This window comes from Venturia canescens, chromosome 10 (assembly GCF_019457755.1).
Source record: "Venturia canescens isolate UGA chromosome 10, ASM1945775v1, whole genome shotgun sequence".
NCBI classification, from domain to species: domain Eukaryota; kingdom Metazoa; phylum Arthropoda; class Insecta; order Hymenoptera; family Ichneumonidae; genus Venturia; species Venturia canescens.
In genome coordinates, this window is record NC_057430.1 from 4,365,805 (window position 1) to 4,391,675 (window position 25,871).

Genomic DNA, 25,871 nt, shown 5'->3' on the forward strand with positions numbered 1-25,871 from the left:
ACACACCCAATGGTAACTACCACGTCTTTTTCGCTTTCTGGTCGAGGTACACTGCCGTCCAAAAATTTGGGGTCACCCGTCGAAATTTCTACCCACACTAAAAGTTTCATAGCTCAATCAAAAATCAACCGAATCGAATTTAACAAACGTCATTTTAAAGAGGATAAATTAATCTTCCTTTTGACACTTGTTAATATTTTTTACAATGTATTTTTTAGTTAGCACGCGCTTCAGAACAGCATCGTTTTTCGACATATTTTTGGCCTTCGTAAACACACTGCCTATCTAGTAGAAATTTTTTCCTCGACTTTCCTCCATAAGAGCTTTAGAGGGGATAGAAAAAGCTTCATTTTTGTTTTTTAAAAAATACCGTACGATTTTTTTTCGCAAAATTATCTTAGTTTTAGCTAAAAACGAGGAGTTTCCGAAATTGTGGCGTATCTCAAAAACTTTATGGGTTCAAAGGAAATGTCAAGAGGGTAAAAAGTTGTGTCGGTTTATGATAAGCTCGCTTTAATTAATTTAGATTATTTAAAAAAAATTTTTTTTTTCGATCTTTTTGGTCGGGTCTTGATTGAGAAAAGCGGTGTAACTCGAGAATTATAGGGTTCGCGATGAAACTTCTAGAGAGAAGAAAGTTTCAATTTATAATTTTGAACTAACTGACATTTTTTCAAATTTTTTTGTCGATTTTTTTTTAAATAAGCGAGATGCTTTTTGCAGATTTTATCGCAATCCCCATGTCATTTCAATAGAAAAAATAGTTCATTTAGTCTTTTACCTAGTTTACACCTGTTTCTCATCGAAACAGCCGCCTTTGGCTTTGAGGACTGCGTTGACAAGTCGTGGCATTCGCTCGATCAATTTGCCAATTATGGCTTGATCCAAACTCGCCCAAGCGTCTTTGAGCTTTCGCCACAAATCGCTGGCAGAAGAAGGGCAAATGATTCTAACTTTCCGATTAAGCTCCTCCCACAAAAGCTCGATCGGATTTGGGTCAGGAGATTGTGGTGGCCAAGCCATATTGATGATTGCTCCATTTTTTTCTTTAGTTTCCAAATATCCTCGGCAAAGGCGGGAACTATGTTTCGGATCATTGTCCTGTTGCATTACGAACCCGAGGCCAATGGTCCTGAGACCTGACGGAATCGCATGCCGGATATGGATTTGGTGATAATGTTCTTTCTTCATAATACCCTCAACTTTTAACAAATTGCCAGTACCGTGACCAGAAAAGCAGCCCCATACCATGATCAAAAAAATAATCTAAATTAATTAAAGCGAGCTTATCATAAACCGACACAACTTTTTACCCTCTTGACATTTCCTCTGGACCCATAAAGTTTTGGAGATACGCCACAATTTCGGAAACTCCTCGTTTTTAGCTAAAACTAAGATAATTTTGCGAAAAAAATCGTACGGTATTTTTTAAAAAACGAAAATAAAGCTTTTTCTATCCCCTCTAAAGCTGTTATGGAGGAAAGTCGAGAAAAAAATTTCTATTTGATAGGCAGCGTGTTTATGAAGGCCAAAAATATGTCGAAAAACGATGCTGTTCTGAAGCGCGTGCTAACTAAAAAATACATTGTAAAAAATACTAACAAGTGGCAAATTGAAGATTAATTTATTCTCTTTGAAATGACGTTTGTTAAATTCGATTCAGTTGATTTTTGATTGAGCTATCAAACTTTAAGTGTGGGTAGAAATTTCGACGGGTGATCCCAAACTTTTGGACGGGAGTGTAGTTGTGTTTATCCGAGGTCAGATTAACTTAAAAGTAGTAACTACGTATTCGTCAGCATTCAGCAGGCCTGGTGATGTTTTAGTGCGGTTTAACTGACCCGGGTTGAACAGTGCTACATATGTTAGAAGGCAATCAACACGCAGTCCGTATCGGTACTATGTTAATATATGATAACGTTAAAATAACATGTGTCAAAACATAAGAAAAAATAATACAGCACCAGTATGACATATGTTATAAATAACATGATGTCAAAATAACATTAATTTTATCAACATTATCGATGTCATCATAATCAATATTATAGGTTCATTATCGTGTTCAAAATCGATGAAGATAAAATCGATTTTATGATCATATATATACACGACATTTTCGGTTTTTTAAATCTGGTTTATGTGTCAATTTTTTTTCCTACTTTCCAAAGCTATTGTATATTAGTATTCAATGTCCAGATCAAATAATAAGGCCTTCGATACTACACTAACGAAAAAATTTAAGGATCAAAAGATTTTTCCGAATTTATAGTGATTTTTCAAAATGTTGTATTTCAGTGAAAAATGGTCGTATCGAGTTCTAAAAAAACGCATTTTGAAGCTTTAAGTTTCTAATTTCAAGATCTTATAACGAAAAAAATGCAGAGGTTCATGTTCTCCGCAATTTTGAGAAAAATCTTTTGATCCTTAAATTTTTTTCGTTAGTGTAGTATCGAAGGCCTTATTATTTGATCTGGACATTGAATACTAATATACAATAGCTTTGGAAAGTAGGAAAAAAAATTGACACATAAACCAGATATAAAAAATCCAAGTTTCTCCAATCATGCAGAAAAATTGATATTTAAATCCAAGTTTATGCTTACAGACACGTCTTCCTCTTACCGGACATAGCTACGGCTTTGCGTAGATTTTTTTTTATCATTTGGAACCGTTTTGGGGGGCGGCGCGATCAATTTTTTTTTTACCCATATTAAGGGCCACCCTAATATGTACGGAATCGTTTGGTGGGTTCAGAGCACTTCCGATGCGTGCGTGCGCGCGCGTGTGTGTGTGGTTATTTTTGTTCCGTGTTATTTTTGTTTTATGTTATTTCTGTTGTGTGTTTCTTTTGTTCTATGTTATTTCTGTTATTTGTTATTTTTGTATGATGTTTTGACGTTATGTTATATTGACGTATCGCCGCTCGTTCGAATCAGTTTGACCCAGGGTGAATACCGGCGAGCCTACTGGAATGAGAGAAACACCTGGTTTCCACCCTTGGGTCGGTTCGACCCAAGATGAACATTGCCCCCTCTATCAGTGAACGAAAAATACTCGGTTACTCCTATCAGGGGAGTTTGATCCAGGGTAAACATCACCACATTTCCAGTAAAACGCAAAGCACGTAGTTACGACCATTAGGTCAGTTGGACCTAGACTTAACAGTGCTACACCTCCCTGAATATGACAAATACGTGGTTATTATCACTGGGTCAATTTGACCCCATGGAAAACATCGCTAAACCTCCAGAAATGTGACAAACACACGGTTATTACCATTCAGTCAGTTAAACCTAGAATAAACAGTGCCACTTCTGTTAGGAATTGAAGAATACCTGGTTTTTACCCTTGGGCCAGTTTTATCCGGGATCAAAATTGCTACCATCGCTAGCAAGGTTGAAAAATTTACTTGATATAATTTTTTTCATTCCTCATCAGGATGTTTTGAGGGATGAAACAAAAATTACACGCAACGAAATGGAGAATGAATGGAAAAAATGTCCCATTATTTATTACAATGTGATGAGTGATGGAAATTTTTTTTCATCTCTCATCATATTTTAATGAGTGACTTGCAACCCTGATCAAAACTAATTTTTGAAATAACATAGGTACGAAGGTAATAATATCCTAAGTTATTACTTTTTCCATTCATTCAAATTCGAAGAAGCGTTAAAACCAACGAAACGTCAATAAAAATACAAAATTAAGCATTACATTAAAAAAGCAGTGTGTAAAATACCCTCGTGAAACTCTCTTATGATGGACTGCACATAATTGAAAACTTACGCATCTATATCAGCAGATATATAAAATTATGTACAGAATATCTTAATTTGTTATTCAGCCAAAAAAAAATCTCGGCAAAATTCAAAGACCACTGTTTTTTTCCGTATTTTTTTAAACATCAAATAATTGGAAGTTCTAAAACTCTACTGATACCGTTGGTTTCAATTTCATATGATAGGATACTTTTTTTTGGATGGCCCGACATGTGGCTAACCGACCAGTAAAAGCATATTCAACCGAGGTACAAGCTAATCGAGTCGCCTAGTTTTGGAAACTAGTAGAGACGGTGTAAATGAATATAGTTTCTAGGGGAAGTAGACACGAATCGTCATTTTCGATATGGAAATCAAATAATTTGTTTTAACGCTCCACTCCCCTTTCTTAAGTTTTGACACTGCTGTTTGGAACGACAATACGTTTATACGCAAATCGTATCGGGGCACGATAAACAGTAGATTGAGAGATAAACTGAAACTTGAATTGAACATTGAACTGATGTTCAAACGGAAACCTTTTTTACTGCAATGCAGAAAAGATCAAGAAGCTTGCTATTTTTTCTTTTTTTAGTAGACAGAGCTGAAGAATCTGAATCGAAAGTAGCCCGAATCCAACGCTCAGAAATGATAGCATTCGTGCAGGCAATATTTTTACTGTGGTTATGAGTTTTTGTCTCGTTTTTGTAGAACTAAATGAATAGCATATGTCTGTTTCTCGATTTGAAAGAACTACCTGAATGGTTTGACTAAATTTTGGGACTCTCATACACTTGTATGTTCATTACTACCTGCAGAGAGCAATACGTTCACAATATTATTAACCCGTGACCGCTGAGGACAATTAGTGTCTAACAGAGTCTTCCCATAGACCCTTGTATATTTTTCGTGAATCTGTTTCTCTTAGCACTGGATGAGGGACCCAATAAAACGCATCTAGACGATCGAAATTATCTGCTGACACTGAGGACACTTATTGCCAAGTAAAGTTTTTTCGAGGATCTTTAGACATTTTTAGTTAACCTTATCCCCTGGACAATGCATTTTAATTCTGAAGGACCCAATAGTTCGCGGATCAGAATCGCCGAGAATTTTAAATCGTCAATTGTCTAAATTTTGCCTTTATTTTGGAAGTCAAATGGCTTCTCGATGAATCTTTCATATGTTATAGACTTTGGACACATAAATTACGGTAACCTAAAAATCGTATGAGTATTAATTTCATGAGATAACTGTCTCATGGAAACCATGTTCCAGTCATCGCACAATTCTCAAATTTCATAAGAATAATTAGCATTATTGTATGGGAAACGAAAGATTTTTTTATTGATTAGAAATGATGATATCTAAAAAAAACCTTATCAAGGTTCAAACGATTTCTAATGTTAACTGGTTTTGGTCTTAATTTTATTATGTTTGTTACGGGTTGAATTAACCACAAAACCGAGAATTCAATCGTCATCATTATTTCCCCTTTCCCTTTTTTACGTGTATAAGTGTTTAACCTTCCAGATTGTGAAACACCGTGAAAAACCCTCAAAACATTCACCCTTAGGTTCCTTCTACCTTATGCTATTCTTCTACATTATGCTATTCTACTGTACATATTGGGTGTCATTGCTATTTGTCATTCACATGTAAATACGAATACATGTGCGAATAAATAGATGATTAAGACAAATTAAAGATAAATAATTATATCGCATTCATACACCAGTACGATTATTTACGGAAATGCATATCCTCATGCACACACGGATGCGCGCGTATGCATTCTGAATAAAGAGTCGACTAGAATGATTGGACTGAAGTGTGTGGACGTAAGTGTGTATTCGTATTTTCTCCCTCCGATCCACTTCTTGCCGTCTTGGATTTCTCCTCTAATTTTATGTTTCTTTACTGCCCTACGATGCTTTGTTAATTATTCTTTGTTACTTAACGATTATTGGACGTTTTTTCATTCACGTTTAGATTTAAAAATCATCAACTACTGGCACTTTTCTACTTAATATCTAGTTGTAAATTTTGTATCGAGCTTCTCGATTCACGCCTTTGAAAGTTGAATCACGACGATCCATTCTTCTGTTTACACTTGGTAATTATTTCGAGACATTTGAGACACTTCCAAAGGCTCTTTGGTTACATTGCATCTTTTTGCGTACGTCATTACTTTACATCTCCCCACGTATTCTTCTGACGCCGGCAAATATGACTTTCATCCCATCTGATCAATTTCCTGCTAAGCGTTACTGTTGCTTTTTTATCCCGCATTTGTTTGAGTGTTCGTTTTTTTTATTATTTTTTTCTGTGATATTTCCTCTGTATCGCGTGGAATTGTGATTGTTGTTCAACTATCGTTAGCTCTTTTTGTAACGATCTATTTTACCAAAGCTATCGCGATCATGTCGCTACAAACCACGGTTCAATTGATGTCCATTGCTCATACTAGGGCTCTCCGGATCTATGGAAAGCAGTTCTTCATCTCGGAGGCAGGCTGATTCTAGATGTTTATTCAAATAAGATTTAAGGGCAAAGGTTTTATGACATCGCGAACACTCATAATTCTTATCCGCCGAATGAGTCTGCATATGAGCCCTTAAATTCGAGCGATCAGCAAAGGCTTTTCCGCAGTGCGCACATCCATAAGGTTTTTCACCCGTGTGGCTACGAAGATGTCCCTGCAGCAACCATGGCCTTGAAAACATTTTTCCGCATACACCGCAGCTATGAGCTAATTTATGGGTTAAAACGTGCATCGCGAGGGCTGGCATGCTCACATAAGCTTTGCCGCAATGTATACACTTTTTAGCCGATTGTGAATCAAGACTCCGATGTGTCTGCTTATGACGGGACAAATTTGAAGATGTTGCGTACTGCTTGCCACATTCAGTGCAAGTGAATTTTGGTCTTTCTGGATTAACCACAGCCTCTTTTTCTGGTACAGCTGCGTTGCTGGATCGACGCTTGGATCTACCGTCTGAAACGAAGAAAGCTTCGTAGGTGTATGCTACCGTCTTGTTGCAGTTGGAATTATTGTGATTAGGGGAAATCGAGCTACCGTTACTCGAGGCATTGCTATTAGAACAACCCTCAGCAGTAGCGGGAGATTGGGGTTCAAAACCTGCACTGTCCGTTGATTGATGGAGGATAACCTGTTGATTTTGTTTTCCCGATGTCGATGACAGAGTCAAATTAACGCTACTAGAATTGGATGGTACCGGGACGAGGACACTGACTGGGATTGGTGTTGGCTGTAAATTGACATTCGGCCCGACCGGTGTTAAAGTTGAATGAAATACCGGTGGTAATGGAGGTGATGGTGGTGATAACGTATGAATAAATACAGAGTGAGTTGGGGCTGCTGGTGATGCACTGAGGTCAAGTATTGCTTGAGCTGCTGAAAGATCTTCCTCAGGGGAACTACGGATTGTAGGATCAGTACACGTTTGGAGGCTGTACGGACGGTAAATATCTTTTTTCTTTGGTGGTAAGGATAAAGCTTTTCCGGTGCTTGTGTAACACATAGATAAACTTTTTCGGGGCAGAACATTATTTAATGTCGTTGTAGTTGTGGGGTTAGCTGGTATTAATGATGATGAATTTTGTTGGTTTGGAGATGAGTTTGTAACTACCACAACGCTAACGTCATTTGTATCCTCGTCTGATATAGAGCTCGACTGTTGATCTGATGATTCTGTCAAATGATGCTGACGGTAATTTGATGTTGACGACTCAGTGACTGGTCGGGCTAGCTCTGCAGCGGAACGGAGAGTTGCATACTTCGGTGGTTCTTCATGGTTTAACCAGGTTTCATGAGTATATCCTGAAAACAAACACGATATATAGGATACACGTTTATGATTTCCTTCTCAATACACAAACTCAAATATAATAAGTTATAAAAACAGTTTACAACGTGTTGTCGAATGAATAAGAACTGGAGAAGCATTGTTAGTCAAATCGAGAGAAGCGGTAGCGGCATGACGACAAGTATTAAAAGATAAACCAGCGTGGAAAAGAAGAGCCAGTGGAAGCTCTGCAGCAGTCTTATATACGCGAATATGCCGATTTACGATGTCATAACCTTTTCAAACTATTCTTACGGATAAACCGTTGCACCTGAAAATCTGAAAATTGGTGACGATTATTTTTGATTTTTCTGCTTCAATTAGTGTTTGTTCTTAGTAAATTCGTTCAGTTAATCTTGAGATGCCATGATTTAGCGAAAGAAAATCGAACATTTGGGGACATTAAAGGATGCTGTACTTCATTGAGGTCAGATGCATAAGTCACTGCGAATAAGCAGAAGATACGCCGGTTAAAAAATAATATAATTAATATTTCTCTGCTCCACGTCACCCAAACCACAAACTGTCGTTATCCTTTCTATTTCCGCACTATCGAATGAGAGCAATAGCACGCGGAACCTCTTTCCCTGTTACTCGTACTTGTAGTGGCATGCCTGGCCCGATATGAGAGAGTGATATAAATGAAAATATGTTTATGTTTAAAAACTCGATTTTGGCCGTAAATTGACTTGATTGAACTTTACTGAGAATAAACTGCCTTGTTGATTTCTTTCGGAGTCGCTCGTTTCAATAAACAAATTTGAATTAATCTGAAAAAGATCATTTTTTCCATTTTCGTTACTACAACTGTGAGCTGGATTTAATTTTTTGTTCGAGAGAATGGGTTCGTCACCGTTTCGGCGCAAGAACGCTTCAAATAAAGACGTTCTAGCCAACCGATATTTTTGACCAAAATGTTTTGAAAATTTCTCCGAATTTGGTAAATACTATTTTTAAATAAAATTAAAAAAAACGTAATAGAAGAAGTGAAGATTTACGGAAAATTTCTTGGAACACTTTCGGTATGTGTGCGAAATCGTTGGGTGAGTTTGGAGCACTTTCGATGTGCATACGAAATCGTTGGGTGGGTTTGGAACACATTCGATATGTGTGCGAAATCGTTGAGTGGGTTTTTTTTTTTTGTAAAAAGAATCATCGTCAAAAAATCATTGTATATGTTGTGACCGTAATTTTTAACATTTTCGACTTTTGTCACAAAACTCTCCATCTCTTTTCCGCCGATTTCTTATTTTGAAATAAATCCCGTGGGCGCCAGTTGCTGAGCGACTCGACGAAAAAGAGAAAGAGAAACTGTTGTCCGGCTTGGCTGGCAGCGGGATGGGGGTGGGCGAAGGGAAGAATAACTTGGAATTTCAACTCACAATTTAACGTTATAATTTAAAGATTAGTTAAACACTTCGTTTATTCGTCTATTTAATTAACAAGTTTTTATATCGCTGGTGAAAATTTTAACGGGACTATCACGCAATTCAGGGAAAAACGTCGCGAATCACATTCACACACGAATCGGGATCCTACACACTTTATAATCTAAAATCGAGCTCGTTTCGTCCTGTCACAGAGCTACTTGTGGTCAGGAAATTCTTAGATGAACAGTCACGATGTTATCAAGAGACTCGGTAGAGTCTCGGGACAAGTACATTGACAGCTCTGTCGTCTGCTGGCCTGAGGCTCTCGCCGAGACTATATTTTCTCTGAATAAAACGATTCGCCGTGGTGGGGGTAAAATTGGCATGCGATTTTCTTTAATTACGAAACTCATCAGTTCTGTACGGCTTTGAAAATTGAACTTTCAGCTAATTAAGAAGTTCTCTGTCGAATGAGCCCAAAATCAGCATGATCGGTGTCGTAATTGCTGAGAAAAAACTTTGCACGGGCTTAAGATTATGCAAAAGTTACTAACACATTGGGGATTCGACGTATCTGTATACGCTTACTCTGACCGCTACAAGCATAGGCTCCTTGGCCCCCATGATCACCAATCCCCGGTGAGAATATTCTTGTTCCAACCAATGAGCAATGAAAAAAATCCTAGGCCAATTACATCAAAGTTTGAAATGGCATGCGCAAGCATATAGCATGTGCATTTCAGTACTGACTATGAATGTACAATATATATGACGTCAACTTCAGAACGTAGCACACGGCGCAGCACAGCTGGTAACAGCAGTCATAAATCAATCGATATACATATATATATATATATATGAGTACAAACCATGTGTCAGTTTTTGATCGTAATAATAGAGTTTCGACATTACGAAGTGCGTGCGGGATAAATAAAAAAATAATTTTCATCATCTAAAGAAGTGCAGATTACTATTTATGTTGTTATTTGTGATATATTAAACCGGTATCAAAGCGGCCGCGTAAATGTAGTCTGTGATGTGTGTGTGAAAAAGAATATAAAAAATGTGCGATGCATATGTCAACGAAACTTTTCAAGATTTCATTATTTCGTTCGATTGGAAATAAGTGTTAACTGATATAATCCTTCAATTAAACCAGAGTATGAGAAATATTGTCCAGTGCGAATATATCGTCAGTGGCGTGGTTATATGTCAAGGTTATATATACGAATAAATAGAACTAAAATACACGCAACTGTTAGAACGATATTAGTAACTTTAATTGAATAAATGTTTTCTAATTTACATCTTGTCATATCATTATTTTTAAACATCCCCATATTTTGCTTGATATTCAGTTTGGCTCTGCCCTCTCCGATCCTTGTTTTCACCCCATCAGTTTGCAGCGGATCGATTCATATTATTAATTCGTTTCCTAATATGTGTCATATGATTTTCTACTCCTTCATGATGATTGTGGTAACATGATTCGAGAGGTTTCTAACCATGATCTTCAATTGCACATTTTATAAATCAGATTTTCAAAAAAAAATCTGGCTTGGTATAGTGTGTAGATATTCTAATTAAAAAATTGATTATAAAAGTCTTCAGTTGCTCATTTATGGATAGATTTGAAATTGCTGTCTTCGAAGCTTATTGCGCAGATTGTGACAGGAAGCTAGAGTTGAACCTTCTCCGTCCTCCGTCGTTCGACCAGTGTATCCCTGCACGGCCGTTTCAAACTACGCGGTTGCGCTACAAAGCGTAAATTACTTGCAAGGGCCTAAAAGATGTCGCCCTAGAACAGTACATATTTCGTCAATCTCACGAGCGCCTGCGCGTCGATCAGTGGTCGAACGAATCGATTATTGGGGGGGATGTTGGCCCGAATATTCCCGAAAAGCGACACACAGGACACTGTACGATCGGCAGTCCGAAAGGAAACATTTTTAGAATTCATTGAAATAGAGAAATAATCATTGTCAAATTTGGGAACTTCTTCTAGTTCAAACGGCGAACGTACCGGCCCAAATCTGTCAATCAAATTTATTAAATTGTATTTGCGAAGTATACGTCGAAGTATTGTATCGTCTACGTTATATATTTTGTCAAAGAGAAATAACTGGAGATCTCATATATTATACGGAGATATTGTAAGTACTTGTCTAAGTTTCTTCTTTTCTCTCTTTGAGGTCTGTCCTTTCTCCTATTTTCTCATTTCGGGTCCTCAACCTCCCACCTTGAGAATAGAGTCAAATTATTGAAATTAATTATTTATTGATTGCTAACTCCTGACGGAATTAGCTGGCGCCCAACATATTGTAAAAGTAATATTATTTAAACTAGAGCCCTGACAGCCCTTGACCCAGGCCGCGTCAGGTGAGGGTAAATTCGTCAAATAAAACGAGAAGAGAAATACCCGTCTCAAGATACATTGAACCGCAGCAGATACCTGCGAACTCTGAAATTTCTGTGGATAAATATATATGCGACGGATCACCCCTTATCTTTGATTATCAAGAGAGTCGGCAGAGTCTCGGGACAAGTACATTGACAGCCCTGTCGTCTGCTGGCCCGAGGCTCTCGCCGAGACTATATTATCTCTGAATAAAACGATTCGCGGTGGTGCGGGTAAAATTGGCATGTCATTTTGTTCAATTACGAAACTCCTGAGGAATCTGAGGCTTCGAAAATTGAACTCTTCGATTCCCGACGCATCATGTGAGATCCCGTGTCATAGGATCCCAGGAATTCTAAGTCTAATTATCATCGAAAATATTCAGTCGCAAGCTAGGGGTTCACAAGAGAAATTTCCCGCCGAATGATTTCAACATGGCTGTAACTCGGAACCCTGTCTCACGCTTGCACGGCATCGCGATGAGCCTGTCGCACATTTTCGGAAATATCGAGAGCGATAGGGAGGGGGGGGGGGAGGAGGGAAAAGCAGTTACGCTGCTCTGCTTATTGTCGTCAGATTTTCGCTGGGTGTTCGACTGGACGGACGTCAAGAATTAAGAAGCTGTAAGTCCTCTTCTTTTGTCTCTCGGATTCGGTCAGTGAGTTCGATCTTTTCTCGGTTAGTTGTCTTAGCGGTCTGTTCAGCTTAACGGAAATAAAATAGAACATTCGATCCCGAAATAAAAAAAAATTCGGTCGCGGCCGCGGGTTGTCTCGAGGTAGTGTTTCCGTGCACGAATTTTGTCACGCGCGTTCTCGGCTCTCGGTATCCAGGTCGTAGACGAATTCCCGGATAAAATTTCGCGTCGTGGTCGTTAGTGAAAATCTCATTTATATCGCGTAATTAATTGTACTTTCGTTATAAAAAAAAGAAACTCGGGTCTGAGGAATCGTGAACCGGTGTGAAATCGTATGAGTGAGAGAGAGAGTGCGGTCAAGAAGGTCAGGTTCGCGAATCGAAACGATAGTCTGGCCCGGACACCGAATAGCGGGTTCCCGGTATCTTATAAAATCAACGTTATCTTAAATATTTCGTTCACGAGCAGTCCCGGGACGAAATAATGAAAACGGGCTCGCATTAAAGTGTAAAGAGTGTAGGTCTTGACCGAACAAGTGTACGTGTCGTCTGTGCGTTTGTTTCACGGTTTCTCCTTCCCGTGGTTAAATTTCGTTAGATTTCTCCGCGTAAAACCAGAAAACTGTTATTGTGATCACATGTTTAAATTGATGGTAAATTAAAATAAATTGTGTTAAGTTCGTTATTGTTAACTTCTTGGTGTGTCTCGAATTCTTTTCCTTTGGTATAACCCTGCCCTTCTCCGCTGAAATAGCTGGACATTGTTCTCTCTCTCTTATCCTACCGTGCCGCGTCAGCGGCTGGCGCCCAGAATAAATAAATCGGAGGAGAAAGAGAGAGCGAACTTTTGCGACCTTTATAAAACAAGAAAATTGGTCACAGTATTAATAATTAATTAATTTTCCTTGCATTTGGAAAGTGGAAAAAATGGTACGAAAAACTTTATAATTAATCTATTTTATACATATTTTTCTCAATTCACATTCAAGGCATTAAAATACAAGATTAAAATACTGTCGGTAGAAAACTCAAAATTTTGAGGGTCATCAGGCAATCTGACTACACATCAAGACTTAGTGCATGAAAATATATGAAGAACATACATGATTCAAATCGATAACATTTTTCCCATGTTCAGAGTTGTGATTTTCACCATTTTTCTGGATTCTTGAAATTAACGCAAAATTTTGAAAATGTATTGAACAATCCAACCGTGCATTAGAGCTCAACGTCGAAATCCATTGAGATAGATAGGCCGATCCAGGTACAAATCACTTTTTTGGTGCGCTTTTTTTGTATTTGTCAAATTTTATAAATTCTTATTTTTCATTAATATCTATAATTAATGTAGGATCGTAGAAATAAGTTGGGTTCAGTTCATTTGAAAAATATAATATTTAATTCGAGAACACAAAAAATCACGACCGTCCATAGCGCTCCGTCCAAGAAGAGAACCTCACAGATCTCGAACTCGGCGAACGGGCGCCTCGAACGAACTTTTTAATTGTCCAGACGTGTCCGAGGACGCCCGGCGAAAATTTGGCTTATTATGTAATCAAAACAACCTGGTGCATCGGTGGATACGTCTGGATAAGCCGATCGTCGAGAAAAATTACCTCGCAGAGTTCGAACTTTGCGAAAAGGTTCCTCGAACGAACTTTTTAATTTTCCAGACGTATCCACGGTGTCCGAGGACGCCCGGCGAAAATTTGACTTGTTCTGGAGCTGCAGAAAGCGAATAATCTGTTTAAAACACCTTCATTCGTATTTTCCTATATTCAGCATTATAGAAGATATTGTGGTTGCTTATAGGAAAAAAACAAAAGATTGTTCTATCAACAAACGTAACGTTTTCTCCAGTCATCATTGAACCGTCAAAAACGACTGATTTCATCCGCAGCATCGTGACAAAGTGCGAAAAAAACATCGGGGACAACCCAGAAATTTTCGGGCGTCTTATCGTCGGACTGTCGGGTATTTTCGATAACGAAGGACACACGGTAGACATAACTTTGCGGGATGTCGACCAACTCCTCCCGTCGATATCCAAAAAAAAAAACAAAGAAATTATCACCGCGATTATTTAAGAAAATTTATCAACCGGAATCGGTCTTTTTTGACAATTCCATTAAGAAAAAAAATACAGACGCCGAGAAGAGAAGATTGTGAATAGTAAGTAAATCACTTAATATTTTTATAGGTTATTTAACTTCGAGACGGCTGGGATTTGAGAGCTGCAATCGCAGTTTCGGTACAGTCGATACAATGTTGTCTTAAATCTGACATTCATTTTGTAAAATAAAATCAAAATCTTCATTGCTTTTGCGTTTTTATTCAAAAAATCAAGAATTTTTGACGTTTTTTTCCTTTCAAATCAGCACTATCAAAGGTGTCCTTAATATCTGACCCTTCCGAAACACTGGTTATAAACTCTTTTGATTTCTTAGTTTTTTCAAAATGGTGGTTTTTGCAAGACAGGATGATGTAAGTTTTCATGATTTTTTTTCTCAAAAAGTATCCACTTAACGGAAAAATTTTAAAGAACAAAAAGTGTCTAGAATCGTTCGAGGAATACGTGTGAATCTTTAAAGAATTGTTCTAGTTATTTTTTAATTTTTCAATTTTGACAATTTTTTAAAAAATTTAAAAAATTTTGAAAAAATTCACAAGTGTACTTTGGATGATTCTGAATACTTTTTGTTGCATACAATTTTTTTGTTAAGTTAATACTTTTCGAGAAAAAAAAACATGAACCTATTTAGTATGCGACGAAAATCCTTATACTTTTGTATGAAAAGAAAGCTAATCCAGAATTAATTTATTATTGTAGACAAATATATTTACAACCATCTATCGTAAACACGCTTGAAAATTGGGGACACAATAAGATTTTTTTATGTCTGATTAGCTTTCGTTAAAAAATCAGCAAAGTGTATTTTTAAACTTCAACAGTTAATACGTGTAATGTTGCACATTATAACACTAACCACGGAACTCTTTTGGGAAAAGATTTTTTGAGAAATTCGAATTCATAAATGCTTAGCATAATCATAAACGATTGTGCTAAACATTCAATCCGTTGTAACTTTTTCTACGTCGCATAGGAAATAAGTTCATCATTTTTTTTCTCGCAAAGTATCAGCTTAACATAAAAATTTTATGGAACAAGAAGTATTCACAATCGTCCAAAGTACACTTGTGAATTTTTTCAAAATTTTTGAAATTTTTCAAAAAATTGTCAAAATGAAAAAATTAAAACATAGCTAGAACAATTCTTTAAAGATACACACGTCTTAAAGATACCTCGTCTTGCAAAAACCGCCATTTTGAAAAAACTAAAGGAGCAAAATGGGTTTATAACCAGTGTTTCGGAAAGGTCAGATATTAAGGTCACCTATGTTGCTCCATAGATTTGTCAAACTTTGTGAGTGTCCACTACACTTTGAAAATGAAATGTTGCATATCTGCAGAAAAAGAGCTCTGGAAGACTTTTCGAAGCAAATTTTCATATTTATGATTCAACAATCCAAGCGGAAAGTGAATGACTATACACAAAGATATACTTCAAATTCACATGGATAAATGAGCAATTTAACCAAACGCTTCTTCATAAAACTTTCGAATCCCTCTGTCATAACTAGTGCAAGGAAATGTCTAATTAATTAATAAATTTTTGTATGGATCCATTGCAAACTGAAAGTAAAAAAAAGGGACTGGAGGGTACAGTCAAACCGAAGAAGGAAAAAAGACAACTCGTATGAAAATGATGATGAATACAATGAGTAGAATTCGACACTTTTTCTTGATAAATGTTTTTGGGTATTTATTTTGATTCTCTGACATACAAACATTGCGGCACGATATTTGCTTGAAAAATTATGTGCCATAATTGTTGCTCGAAAAGAAAATTTCGGGTTATTATAGGTGGACACGAACAGATTCTTTCGCAATTGAGAAAAATATAAATTATTTTCATTCGCGTATAATTTTGACGTATAAATCCAATGCGCATAACTTATTCCACTAAACTTCGAAATAACTTGTAAAATACTGTTTCATAACGTCTTTATTTATGATCGCGCACTTCGTTGGAACGTCAAACTCCCCAATATGTTACTAACCATACATTTGACGTATTTTTACGCAACCATATAACTAAGGTTTGTGAAATAACTCCGAAAGTTCATTATTTATATTATACACACTGTTTGTTTATGTTTGTCTCACACTTTGTATCTCACACTTCGTAAACGTCAAACTCCGGTTCGTTTCGTTTATAACCACACAACTGACAATATATATCGTATATACAGATAAAATCCAAAAATATCACATGCAAGCTAATCATTTCTTGCTCTATGGTGGCAGAGACTTATAAGAAAATCGATTCTTTTCAGACTTTCAGGAGCTTCTGATATTATTCACAATATTCGACGTCGATTGGATCGTTACAAATTATGTTTAAATATGAGTTAAAAGTACTTGTCCGGCCCAACACTATTTATTGAAATAAAAATCAATCATAAAAAAACGAAATTGTACGCCAGAATCCGGTTAAAAATGTATTGAAATGCTATTTATTATTAGTTTAATGTTCTTAATAATAGTATAGGTTAGTTATACCGGATGAAATTCGTTCTCTGGAAGAAGTGAGAAGTAAAAATTGCCGTCATTCCAATACAAACTGGGGACTTATTTTTGGAAACTTGAACATATTTAATGTGCAAAATGTTTTTTATTTATCGATGCACAAAAACATCCCTTGTATAGTACAGGACAATTCGTTTCCGTTCTTATTAAATTAGTGCACTTGAGGGAAAATTACTTGAAGATAACTCTCTAAATTCCCTCTGCATGAATATTTGTGCTCCATCAGTTCTAGAAAAGCCCTGATTTTTATTTGAATAAACAATTTTAATGGAAAGTGATGGGCCGGACAAGTACTTTTAACTCATATTTAAACATAATTTTTTTTAGATTTAAAAACTTCTTAGAACAATTTAATAATGTCATAAATTGGAGTTACTAATAAAATACTTGTCCACCGATTGATATCACAAATTTCAGTGCTGCACGTAATTCAAGTGGTAACTTTTTTCAATTCATTAGAAAATACTTGCCCTTGAATTGATATGATAAATTTTAATGTTGCACGTAAATTAGATGGAATTTTTTTCAATTAATTTAGCTGTTCGAATCAAATAAGAAGAAAGAGGCATCGGTTTCTAAGTTTTTTTATGGATGGTAATATATAATGGAACTTGGTTCGGCAAGCTTTTAAGTGTTCCTTTTCAAATAGTATTGAAGTTTATATGACTGATATACAGCGAATACTTCCAAACTTTGATATTTCTGTGTTGCAGCATGTGTGCTAATCATTCAAATCATTTACTCCAACCGTATCATGTAATCTAGAAAATTCATCACAAAAGTCTGCCGCTCTCCTAAATACTTCAATTTTCCTTTTTCTACTCTATTCTGAGTTTTTGAATTTCTAAATTGATTTCTGAATTGTCCTGATATGGTTTTCCTCCAAAACCAATGCAGGTACCTTAAACGTCTTTGAATTCTGTTGCTCCGCTGAATTAAGTTCGCTTAGTTTTTTTGCTGATTTGAGTTCTGGCATAATAAATGTTAGAAGTTTTCGGGTACTTTTTTTCAGCAACTATCAAACTGTGGATAATTGGACTTCAGCGGCCACTTGCAAACTTTGGAAATATATTTCATTGGGAGCACATTTTGGATGAGATGATATCTCTAGATTCAGAATGCAAAAGCGACATTTAAAGTGGGCAAATCTGTTGGATTTTTCGCGTTCTTTCATTTGAATTTTGAAGAAAAGGGATAAATAAAATCTGTTCTATTAAGGAAATCTTTACGTCAGTTCTTTCTTCGTTCAAAGACTTGGAAACAATTGCCAAAGGCCAAGGACAGACCGGTGACGAAATATTTCCAGTATAATTTTGACGAAAAATAGATCTTTTGTCGCGGAAACCAACGTTATGAGCTGAAAATCATATTACAGCCCACGAGACGCATTTCTTTACTCTTTTGGGTTCCTATTACACAAAACATATAAGAAGATAAGGGGGAAAATCACCAACGTGGAAGAAAAAACCAGTGCCGAAATATTTCCAGTACAATTTTGACGAAACATAGGTCCTTTTTTGTGGAAACCAACGTTATAAGCCGAAAATCATATCTCGGCCCCCAACCCGCTTTCTACCATTCTCTTGGGTTTCCAATAAGTATAGCATATTAGAGTAGAAGAAAAAAAATAGCCCAAGTCCATGGACAGACCTGTGACGGAATATTGTTTGTACAATGTTGACAAGAAATTTGTTGTTTTTCGTGGAAACCAACGTTATAGGCCGAAAATCATATTACGGCCCACAACACGCATTTCTTCATGCTCTTGGGTTCCCAATAGACAAAACATATTAGAAGACAAGGAGAAAAATCACCAAAGTCCAAGACCAAACCAGTGCCTAAATATTTTCAGTACAATTTTGAAGAAAAATTGGTCTTTTACGTGGAAACCAACATTATAAACCGAAATTAATTTCTCGGGCCTCATCCCGGATTCCTCCATGCTGTTGAGTTCCTAATAGGCATAACATATTAGAGTATAAGAGAAAAAATCGCCAAAGTTCAAGGGCAGACTTGTGACGAAATATTTTCACTACAATTTTTACGAAAAATTGGTTTTCTATGGTGGAAACCAACTTTATAAGCCGGACATCATACCCAGGGAAAATAAGGTTGTGAAAAGTACATTGATGGTCCCTTATTTGCTGATAATTTCATGAATAAGATTATCCCATAAAAAAATGTTCGTATGAGAATGAAATCTATAAAAATGTACTAAGCAAATAATTCATAGAAATTTAAACTAAAATACTATAACCGTCATAACATAAATGAGGAACTTTTGAGAAAAAAGGCGTGATATCAAACCATAAACTTCCCCTTGGGAAAAAAAGGTTGGGACATTGATGGTCCCTTGTTTCTGGATGACATAGAAAAAAAATTCAGAACCACGAAAAAAATTCTATAGAAATAATAAACGAAAAATTGTTAAGTTCAAAAAAATTCAACAATAAAAAACAATCGAAAAAAATTCTGTAAAGAAAAATAAAATTTTTCAAAAAAATTCATAAATATTGAACAAATTGAAAAATGTACTATCCAAGTTACATGCAGTATAAAAATGTCTGATATCAATTAGAGGCCAAGTTTTTATTGATAATTTGGAATATTTATTGAACAAATCGGAAACTTTAATCGAAACTCATGATAATTATTTTCAAGAAAAAAGTTAATGAAAAAAAAAAGTCATAACGGAAGTTACGTGCAGTACTAAAACGTATTATATCAATTCGAGGTCAAGTATTTATCAGTTATTCGAAATATAATCTCCGGCGACAAATGATCGTTGAGAATCCTTGTCGGGCTCACAACGGTTTATCAAAATTACTAAAAAATTAATGGAAATGAAATCATTAAAAATTCACATGAAAGTCATTCGTTACTTCAACAAGGTACATACTTTAAAGAATCGATTCTCCTCCGATTTTCAGGATCCCCTGGTACTATTCACAACATTCAACTTCGATTGGATCGGTACAAATTATGTTCAAATACGTCTTAAACATACTTGTCCGGCCCATCACTTTTTATTCAAATTGCTCATTCGAAAACAAATCAAAAACAAAGTTAATGCATGTGTTAATATTAAGGAACAGTAATTCCCGAGGAAATAATTTTCCTTCGAATCGCTCTTGTCAAAATGAAACGAAAATGAAAGATAAAGTTGATTAATCTATTTATATCATATGAAGTCAGAATTCACAACAAAATAATTTTTCTCCAAATTCCAGGAATCCACGTGTCGTACTCGACTAGTGGTATTTATCAAAATGTGTACGTGACTATAGAAAAAAAAAAACATTGCATGGCTGAGTAGGTTCGAAAATTTCTTGTAATGTGCCTGATTATTTCTCATTTTCATTGGTTCTTACCGAATGGTATGTGTTCACTGAAGAAAATGAGAAGTGGATATTGCTATACGAACTTGCGAACAATCAAGTTCAAATTACTTGGAGATATTATTTTTATTTCTATCGATTTTATTATATTTGTCATTTTAGAGCAGCTCCGATTTGTTTTCGAATGAGCAATTTGAATAAAAAGTGATGGGCCGGACAAGTACGTTTAAGACGTATTTGAACATAATTTGTACCGATCCAATCGAAGTTGAATGTTGTGAATAATACCAGGGGATCCTGAAAATCGGAGGGGAATCGATTCTTTAAAGTGTGTACCTTGTTGAAGTAAAGAATGACTTTCATGTGAATTTTTAATGATTTCATTTCCATTATTTTTTTAGTAATTTTGATAAAACGTTGCGAGCCCGACAAGGATTCTCAACGCTCATTTGTCGCCGGAGATTATATTTCGAATAACTGATAAATACTTGACCTCGAATTGATATAATACATTTTAGTACTGCACGTAACTTCGGTTATGACTTTTTTTTCATTAACTTTTTTCTTGAAAATTATTATTATGAGTTTCAATTAAAGTTTCCGATTTGTTCAATAAATATTCCAGATTATCAATAAAAACTTGGCCTCTAATTGATATCAGACATTTTTATACTGCATGCAACTTGGATAGTACATTTTTCAATTTGTTCAATACTTATGAATTTTTTTGAAAAATTTTATTTTTCTTTACAGAATTTTTTTCAATTGTTTTTTATTGTTGAATTTTTTTGAACTTAACAATTTTTCGTTTATTATTTCTATAGAATTTTTTTCGTGGTTCTGAATTTTTTTTCTATGTCATCCAGAAACAAGGGACCGTCAATGTACTTGTCCCAACCTTTTTTTCCCAAGGGGTAATTATTTACGGGATCAACAGAAATCACCGAACCCCCGCTAATCGTTTACTCGGCCGAGCTGTTTTTCCTGTCGTACACGTAAGCGAACCCGATACACTCACTCTATCCCACTCAAATTCATTCAAATATTCCCGACTTTTTCCCCGCGAATCCTCGCACAATTATTACAACACGGAGAGTTTTCGTGCATGGCCACGCAAGCTACACATTTACTCGACATTTATTTTAATATCGTAAGATCCACTTCACTATATCGGAACGCGAGAATGAAAAAAAAAAGAATACAAAATCTCATCTTGAAAATCGCGAGGCGAAGCCGTCGCCGTGACCGTAATTTCTCGAGAGGTTTCAGCTCTTTAGACGGGATTATTTAAATTATTAAACTTTTTCGATATGTCAATTATAAAATTTGACACGTTGATCATAACAACGGGAAAAAATTCACGAGAGTTCAAAGACGGTAAGTCGTTGAAAGAAAGGGTGAACTCACAGATCATACTATAGCTCTCGGGATCTCTACGTCTGGCTCGCTCGATACTTCACGAAAATCTCCCAGCTCGATCGACACCGTACATCGTTGGCCCTACCTCCCCTTCAGCATTCCGTACGTTAGGTGACAGGTGTGTCACTCCAAATTTAATAATGGGCGTTAGACGGGGCCCCACAATTTCGCGGGAACCATTAATTAATTCTTTGGATGTTTAGATAATACCCCTGGCCCGAATAAAACGATGATTATGTTATTTGACGGCGGAGGAGAGTTTCTCGATGATTTACGACATTTTTGCCAGATATAACAACCATCCATAAAAAAAACTTTAAAAAAATTGTTTTTTTAATTGTCAAAAAAATTATTTTATAAAAAAAAATATAAAACAATTCGAAAAAAAATTCACAAATTTTGAAAAAACATTATCTGTAAAAAAAACTAATCTGTATCCATTTTTTTAAGTGTCAAAAGAATCAAATAACAAGTAAAAAATAAAAAAACGAAAAATCGCGCTTGAAATCATTTTGGAAACCGATACCTCATTCTTTTTATTTGATTCGAACAGCTAAATCAATTGAGAAAAATTCTATCTAATTTACGTGCAGCATTAGAATTTATTATATCAATTCGAGGCCAAGTATTTTCTAATGAATTGAAAAAAGTTACCACTTGAGTTACGTGCAGCACTAAAATTTATGATACCAATCGAAGGACAAGTAATTTATGAAGAACTCCAAATTTCAACATTATGGAATTGTTCTAAGAAGCTTTTAAATCCAAAAAAATCACATGCAAGCTAGTCATATGTTACTCTATGGTGGCAGAGACTTATAAGAAAATCGATTCTTTTCAAACTTTCAGGAGCTTCTGATAATATTCACAATATTCGACTTCGATTAGATCGATACAAATTATGTTTAAATATGAGTTAAAAGTGCTTGTCCGGCCCATCACTTTCCATTAAAATTGTTTATTCAAATAAAAATCAGGGCTTTTCTAAAATTGATGGAGCACAAATATTCATGCAGAGGGAATTTAGAGAGTTATCTTCAAGTAATTTTCCCTTAATTGCATTAATTTAATAAGAATGGAAACGAATTGTCCTGTAATATACAAGGGATGTTATTGTGCATCGATAAATAAAAAACATTTTGCACATTAAATATTGTAACGAAACGCTCTCGCCGACCTGGCTTGAACGCCGCCACGCGTCGGTTCAAGCAACCTTAATAATAAGGAGCAGGTATGAAGGAAACATGAACACTTTTAATTTTGGTAAAATATAAAAATAATCAATTTTATTTAATTATTTGCCTGAATTCTGACAAAAATAAAAGAAATTTTGCGTTTTGGCTCGCTGATTCTAAAATAATTTTGTGTTTTTTGTTTTAAAACTGTCTTGCTTTGTTTAATCGGATCTGGCGAGAAAAAGACCCGAAAGACCCGAAAACGTAGCAATTTCTCTGTCTGAGACAATTTTCAATTTCTCAATTTCCGGAATTTAATTGTACAAAAAAAAATAGTAATTAAAAAACAAATTTTAAATTTAATTGTCGTGTTTGTTCCAATTTTTCGACACGCCTTGAACTTAAAAAACTTTCTATCTAATGTTTCGTGCTAGAATTCGTTAGACTCGATTTTTCCGATGTCCTGTTATGCTCGCTTTTAAAATCAAATAAATCCAGGAGTATTTTTCGCTTTTACAATTCTGATTTCCGTTTTTGATTCGATATAAATTCTAGTACTATCTAAATGGGTCTAGATCTCCCTGTCTAGACCACCTCGGACAATACCTTTCAAATAAGAATTTAATTTTGGATAATAGGATAAATTTTAATCCTCCTCAACAATAAGAAAGAAATAAAATGTGAAAAGGTAGGAAGTAGACCGCGGGCTATGGGATCGAGACGTCGCCGAGTCGCTCCGAGAATCCAGGCATCCAAGGAAATAGGCAATTCACCGTCCACGGGCTATGGGATCGCGACGTCGCCGAGTCAGTAGTAAGGCTATACCAGTTCTAACTCCGCGATCTCAGTGGGGAGCGGGGACGGCGGAGCGCGGGGACCGTTGCGGGGCTGCATGGTATGTGGAGGGGGAAGGTTCTCGGACAGCGGGGGTGCGGCGGCACTTTGAAGAGACGAAAAATTTGGGACAAAAGATTTTTTTGCTACTAATTTATGTTTCCGGTGTATCAGATTGCACTGGACGGAATTTTCTTTTGAAAGTGCTCTTTCCAAAAATGATCTCAATTATAGGACTCCGTGACTAAAGATGTTTGCATGTTACACTAATGACAAATTTATGTGTCCTGTGTTACATATTTTTACATTCCTGTGGTGGCGCAAGTTCGGACGAGATTTCTTTTTTCAAAACCAGTTCTAATGCTCTCAGGGGGGTGTGAGGACGGGGGAGCGCGTTGCGGGGGTTGCATGGTGTGTGGAGGTTCTCAGGGTAACCAAGAGGGGGAGAGGGGATGCAGCAGTCCTGTTTGCGGCATTGCATAGACAAAGCATATTTTGAGGAAAAAAAAAAAACTCGTAGATGCCCCCCTCGAATGACTGATTTATGTTTCCTGCGGAATTTTAAGAAAAGTCAGTTGAGAAGAAAAGTGCTCTCAATTATTGGAATCCGTGACGAAGGAGACCCCTAATGAGAAATTCATGTGTCCCGTATTACATATTTTTACATTCGTGAGATGGCGATGAGATTTCTTTAAAAATGCACCTGCCCTTCCCTCCAACTTTTAACTTGAGAGATGTTTAGAAGAATGTTTTCCGAGAAAAAAAAATGTTCACATTGGACTAGAAATCTTTACAGAGATGCACTCGCTCAATGACAGATTTATGTGTCCGGTGTTCAACATTTTTTAACCTGCAGAGGCATTTCTCAAAAAGGCGCAAGAAGGGATTTTTGAAGTCAACCGCACTTCCTCGATTAGATCCTGGTACCACATTCGAGTTTCCAAAAAAGTCAAGATTTTTCCTCCCCCCTACTCATCCCCACCTCAGAAACGAAAAAAACGCGTATATAAAATGAAGCAATTTTGAGGAAGGTCCAGACTCTGTTGAGACGACGTAACAGTTACATTTCGAGTCAAATTCCGTTCAGCGCATCATGTCTGTCACCGCCGACGTCGCTACCGAGCAATTGCTGCGTATGCAAGCAACTCTCCTGCGGACGTTGGAGCAATTTTTGGTGTGGGAACACCAATGTGATACCCTCATCGAATCGTTGGAGAAGCAAGTCCGATCGAAACGACCACGACTGGGATATCACCACTCGGTCACTTCGCAAATCTTGCGTCGGGTGGGGTTCGAAATTTCGAATAACCGAATTGTAGAATGGTCGATATTTCGAAATTAATAAATTCGTCATGTAAGATTGGAGAAAAATAAGTAATTCGAAATTCTTATTCCCGATCGACTATTTAGCAGATTACATCTTTAATCGAATATTTTTTCTTTGAATTCGCATTTATTCGAAAATATATATTTCGATAGTTTGCATTTCGAATGCAATTTTTACAGACCGTACGAATGTCAAAAGTTCATATTTTCGAATTCAAAATGGAGAGTAATTGTTTTACAGACAGACCAGAATATAGAGTAGCAAAAAATCGAAAGTGAATTTTTCGAGCCTATAAAACTTGGATATGCGGAATAGCGATAGCTCGAAAAGGCGAAAGTCAAAATGGCGATGTTTAAAATTGGAGATCACCGGTCTGAGTAAATGAGTGAGTGAGACGCGTGTATTTGGAGCTCCGCTGCATTTCTTTATTTTGATCAATCGACTTTCTAACGTTTCGCTATTTTGACCATTCGACTTTTTGGTGTTTCAGTATTTCAACCTCAGTAATATTTGGTCTTTCGTTATTATATTTTCAAAATTGTGAATTTTCACAGTATCGCTGACTATAATAATTTATGAATCGAAAGAGTGATAGTCGAATTTTCGAAAAATCGATATTTTAGTCATCGTTCTATGGGCAATTGTTACATTCTATTTTCGATGTAAAGGTGCTTCGAACCTTGCAGTTTCTGCTTTATTTATTTTCGGCATTCAAAGCTCTAATCGAATCTATCCGTCTCCATATTATCATTCGAAGTTTATAAATTCGAGATTTTAGCTGTTCGAAATTTTAGTCATTCCAACATTTGATCCCCACCCCTTGCGTCTCGAATGTTTGAAGCAGGCAACACGCCAACGCTTCATAAATTGGGGCGGAGGATTAAATGACAATGGATTAACATGGCGTGAAATTGACAGCGCATTTGAGAATCGCTTGTCAACCGGCGCTGTGATTAATCGTGATCATATCGACCCACAAAAGTTTCTATTGGATGCGTATGAGCTTGTTGAACAACAAGTGCAGGCTCATATTCGCAAATATAATAGTATAAAAGTGAACACTTCGTTTAACGGAGAGTTTACCGTGGGCG

The 25,871-nt window shown here is 36.3% G+C and overlaps 1 protein-coding gene across 1 annotated transcript in view; it reads right to left on the reverse strand.

Moving 5' to 3' along the window:
- Positions 1–5,657: 5,657 nt before the first annotated feature.
- Positions 5,658–25,871, reverse strand: part of scrt (scratch) — an 85,843-nt gene continuing 65,629 nt past the window's right edge. The window contains exon 2 of the mRNA XM_043430658.1: positions 5,658–7,608. Coding sequence (XP_043286593.1) covers positions 6,194–7,608 — 1,415 coding nt within the window. The 3' untranslated portion in view covers positions 5,658–6,193. The remainder of the gene's footprint in view (positions 7,609–25,871) is intronic.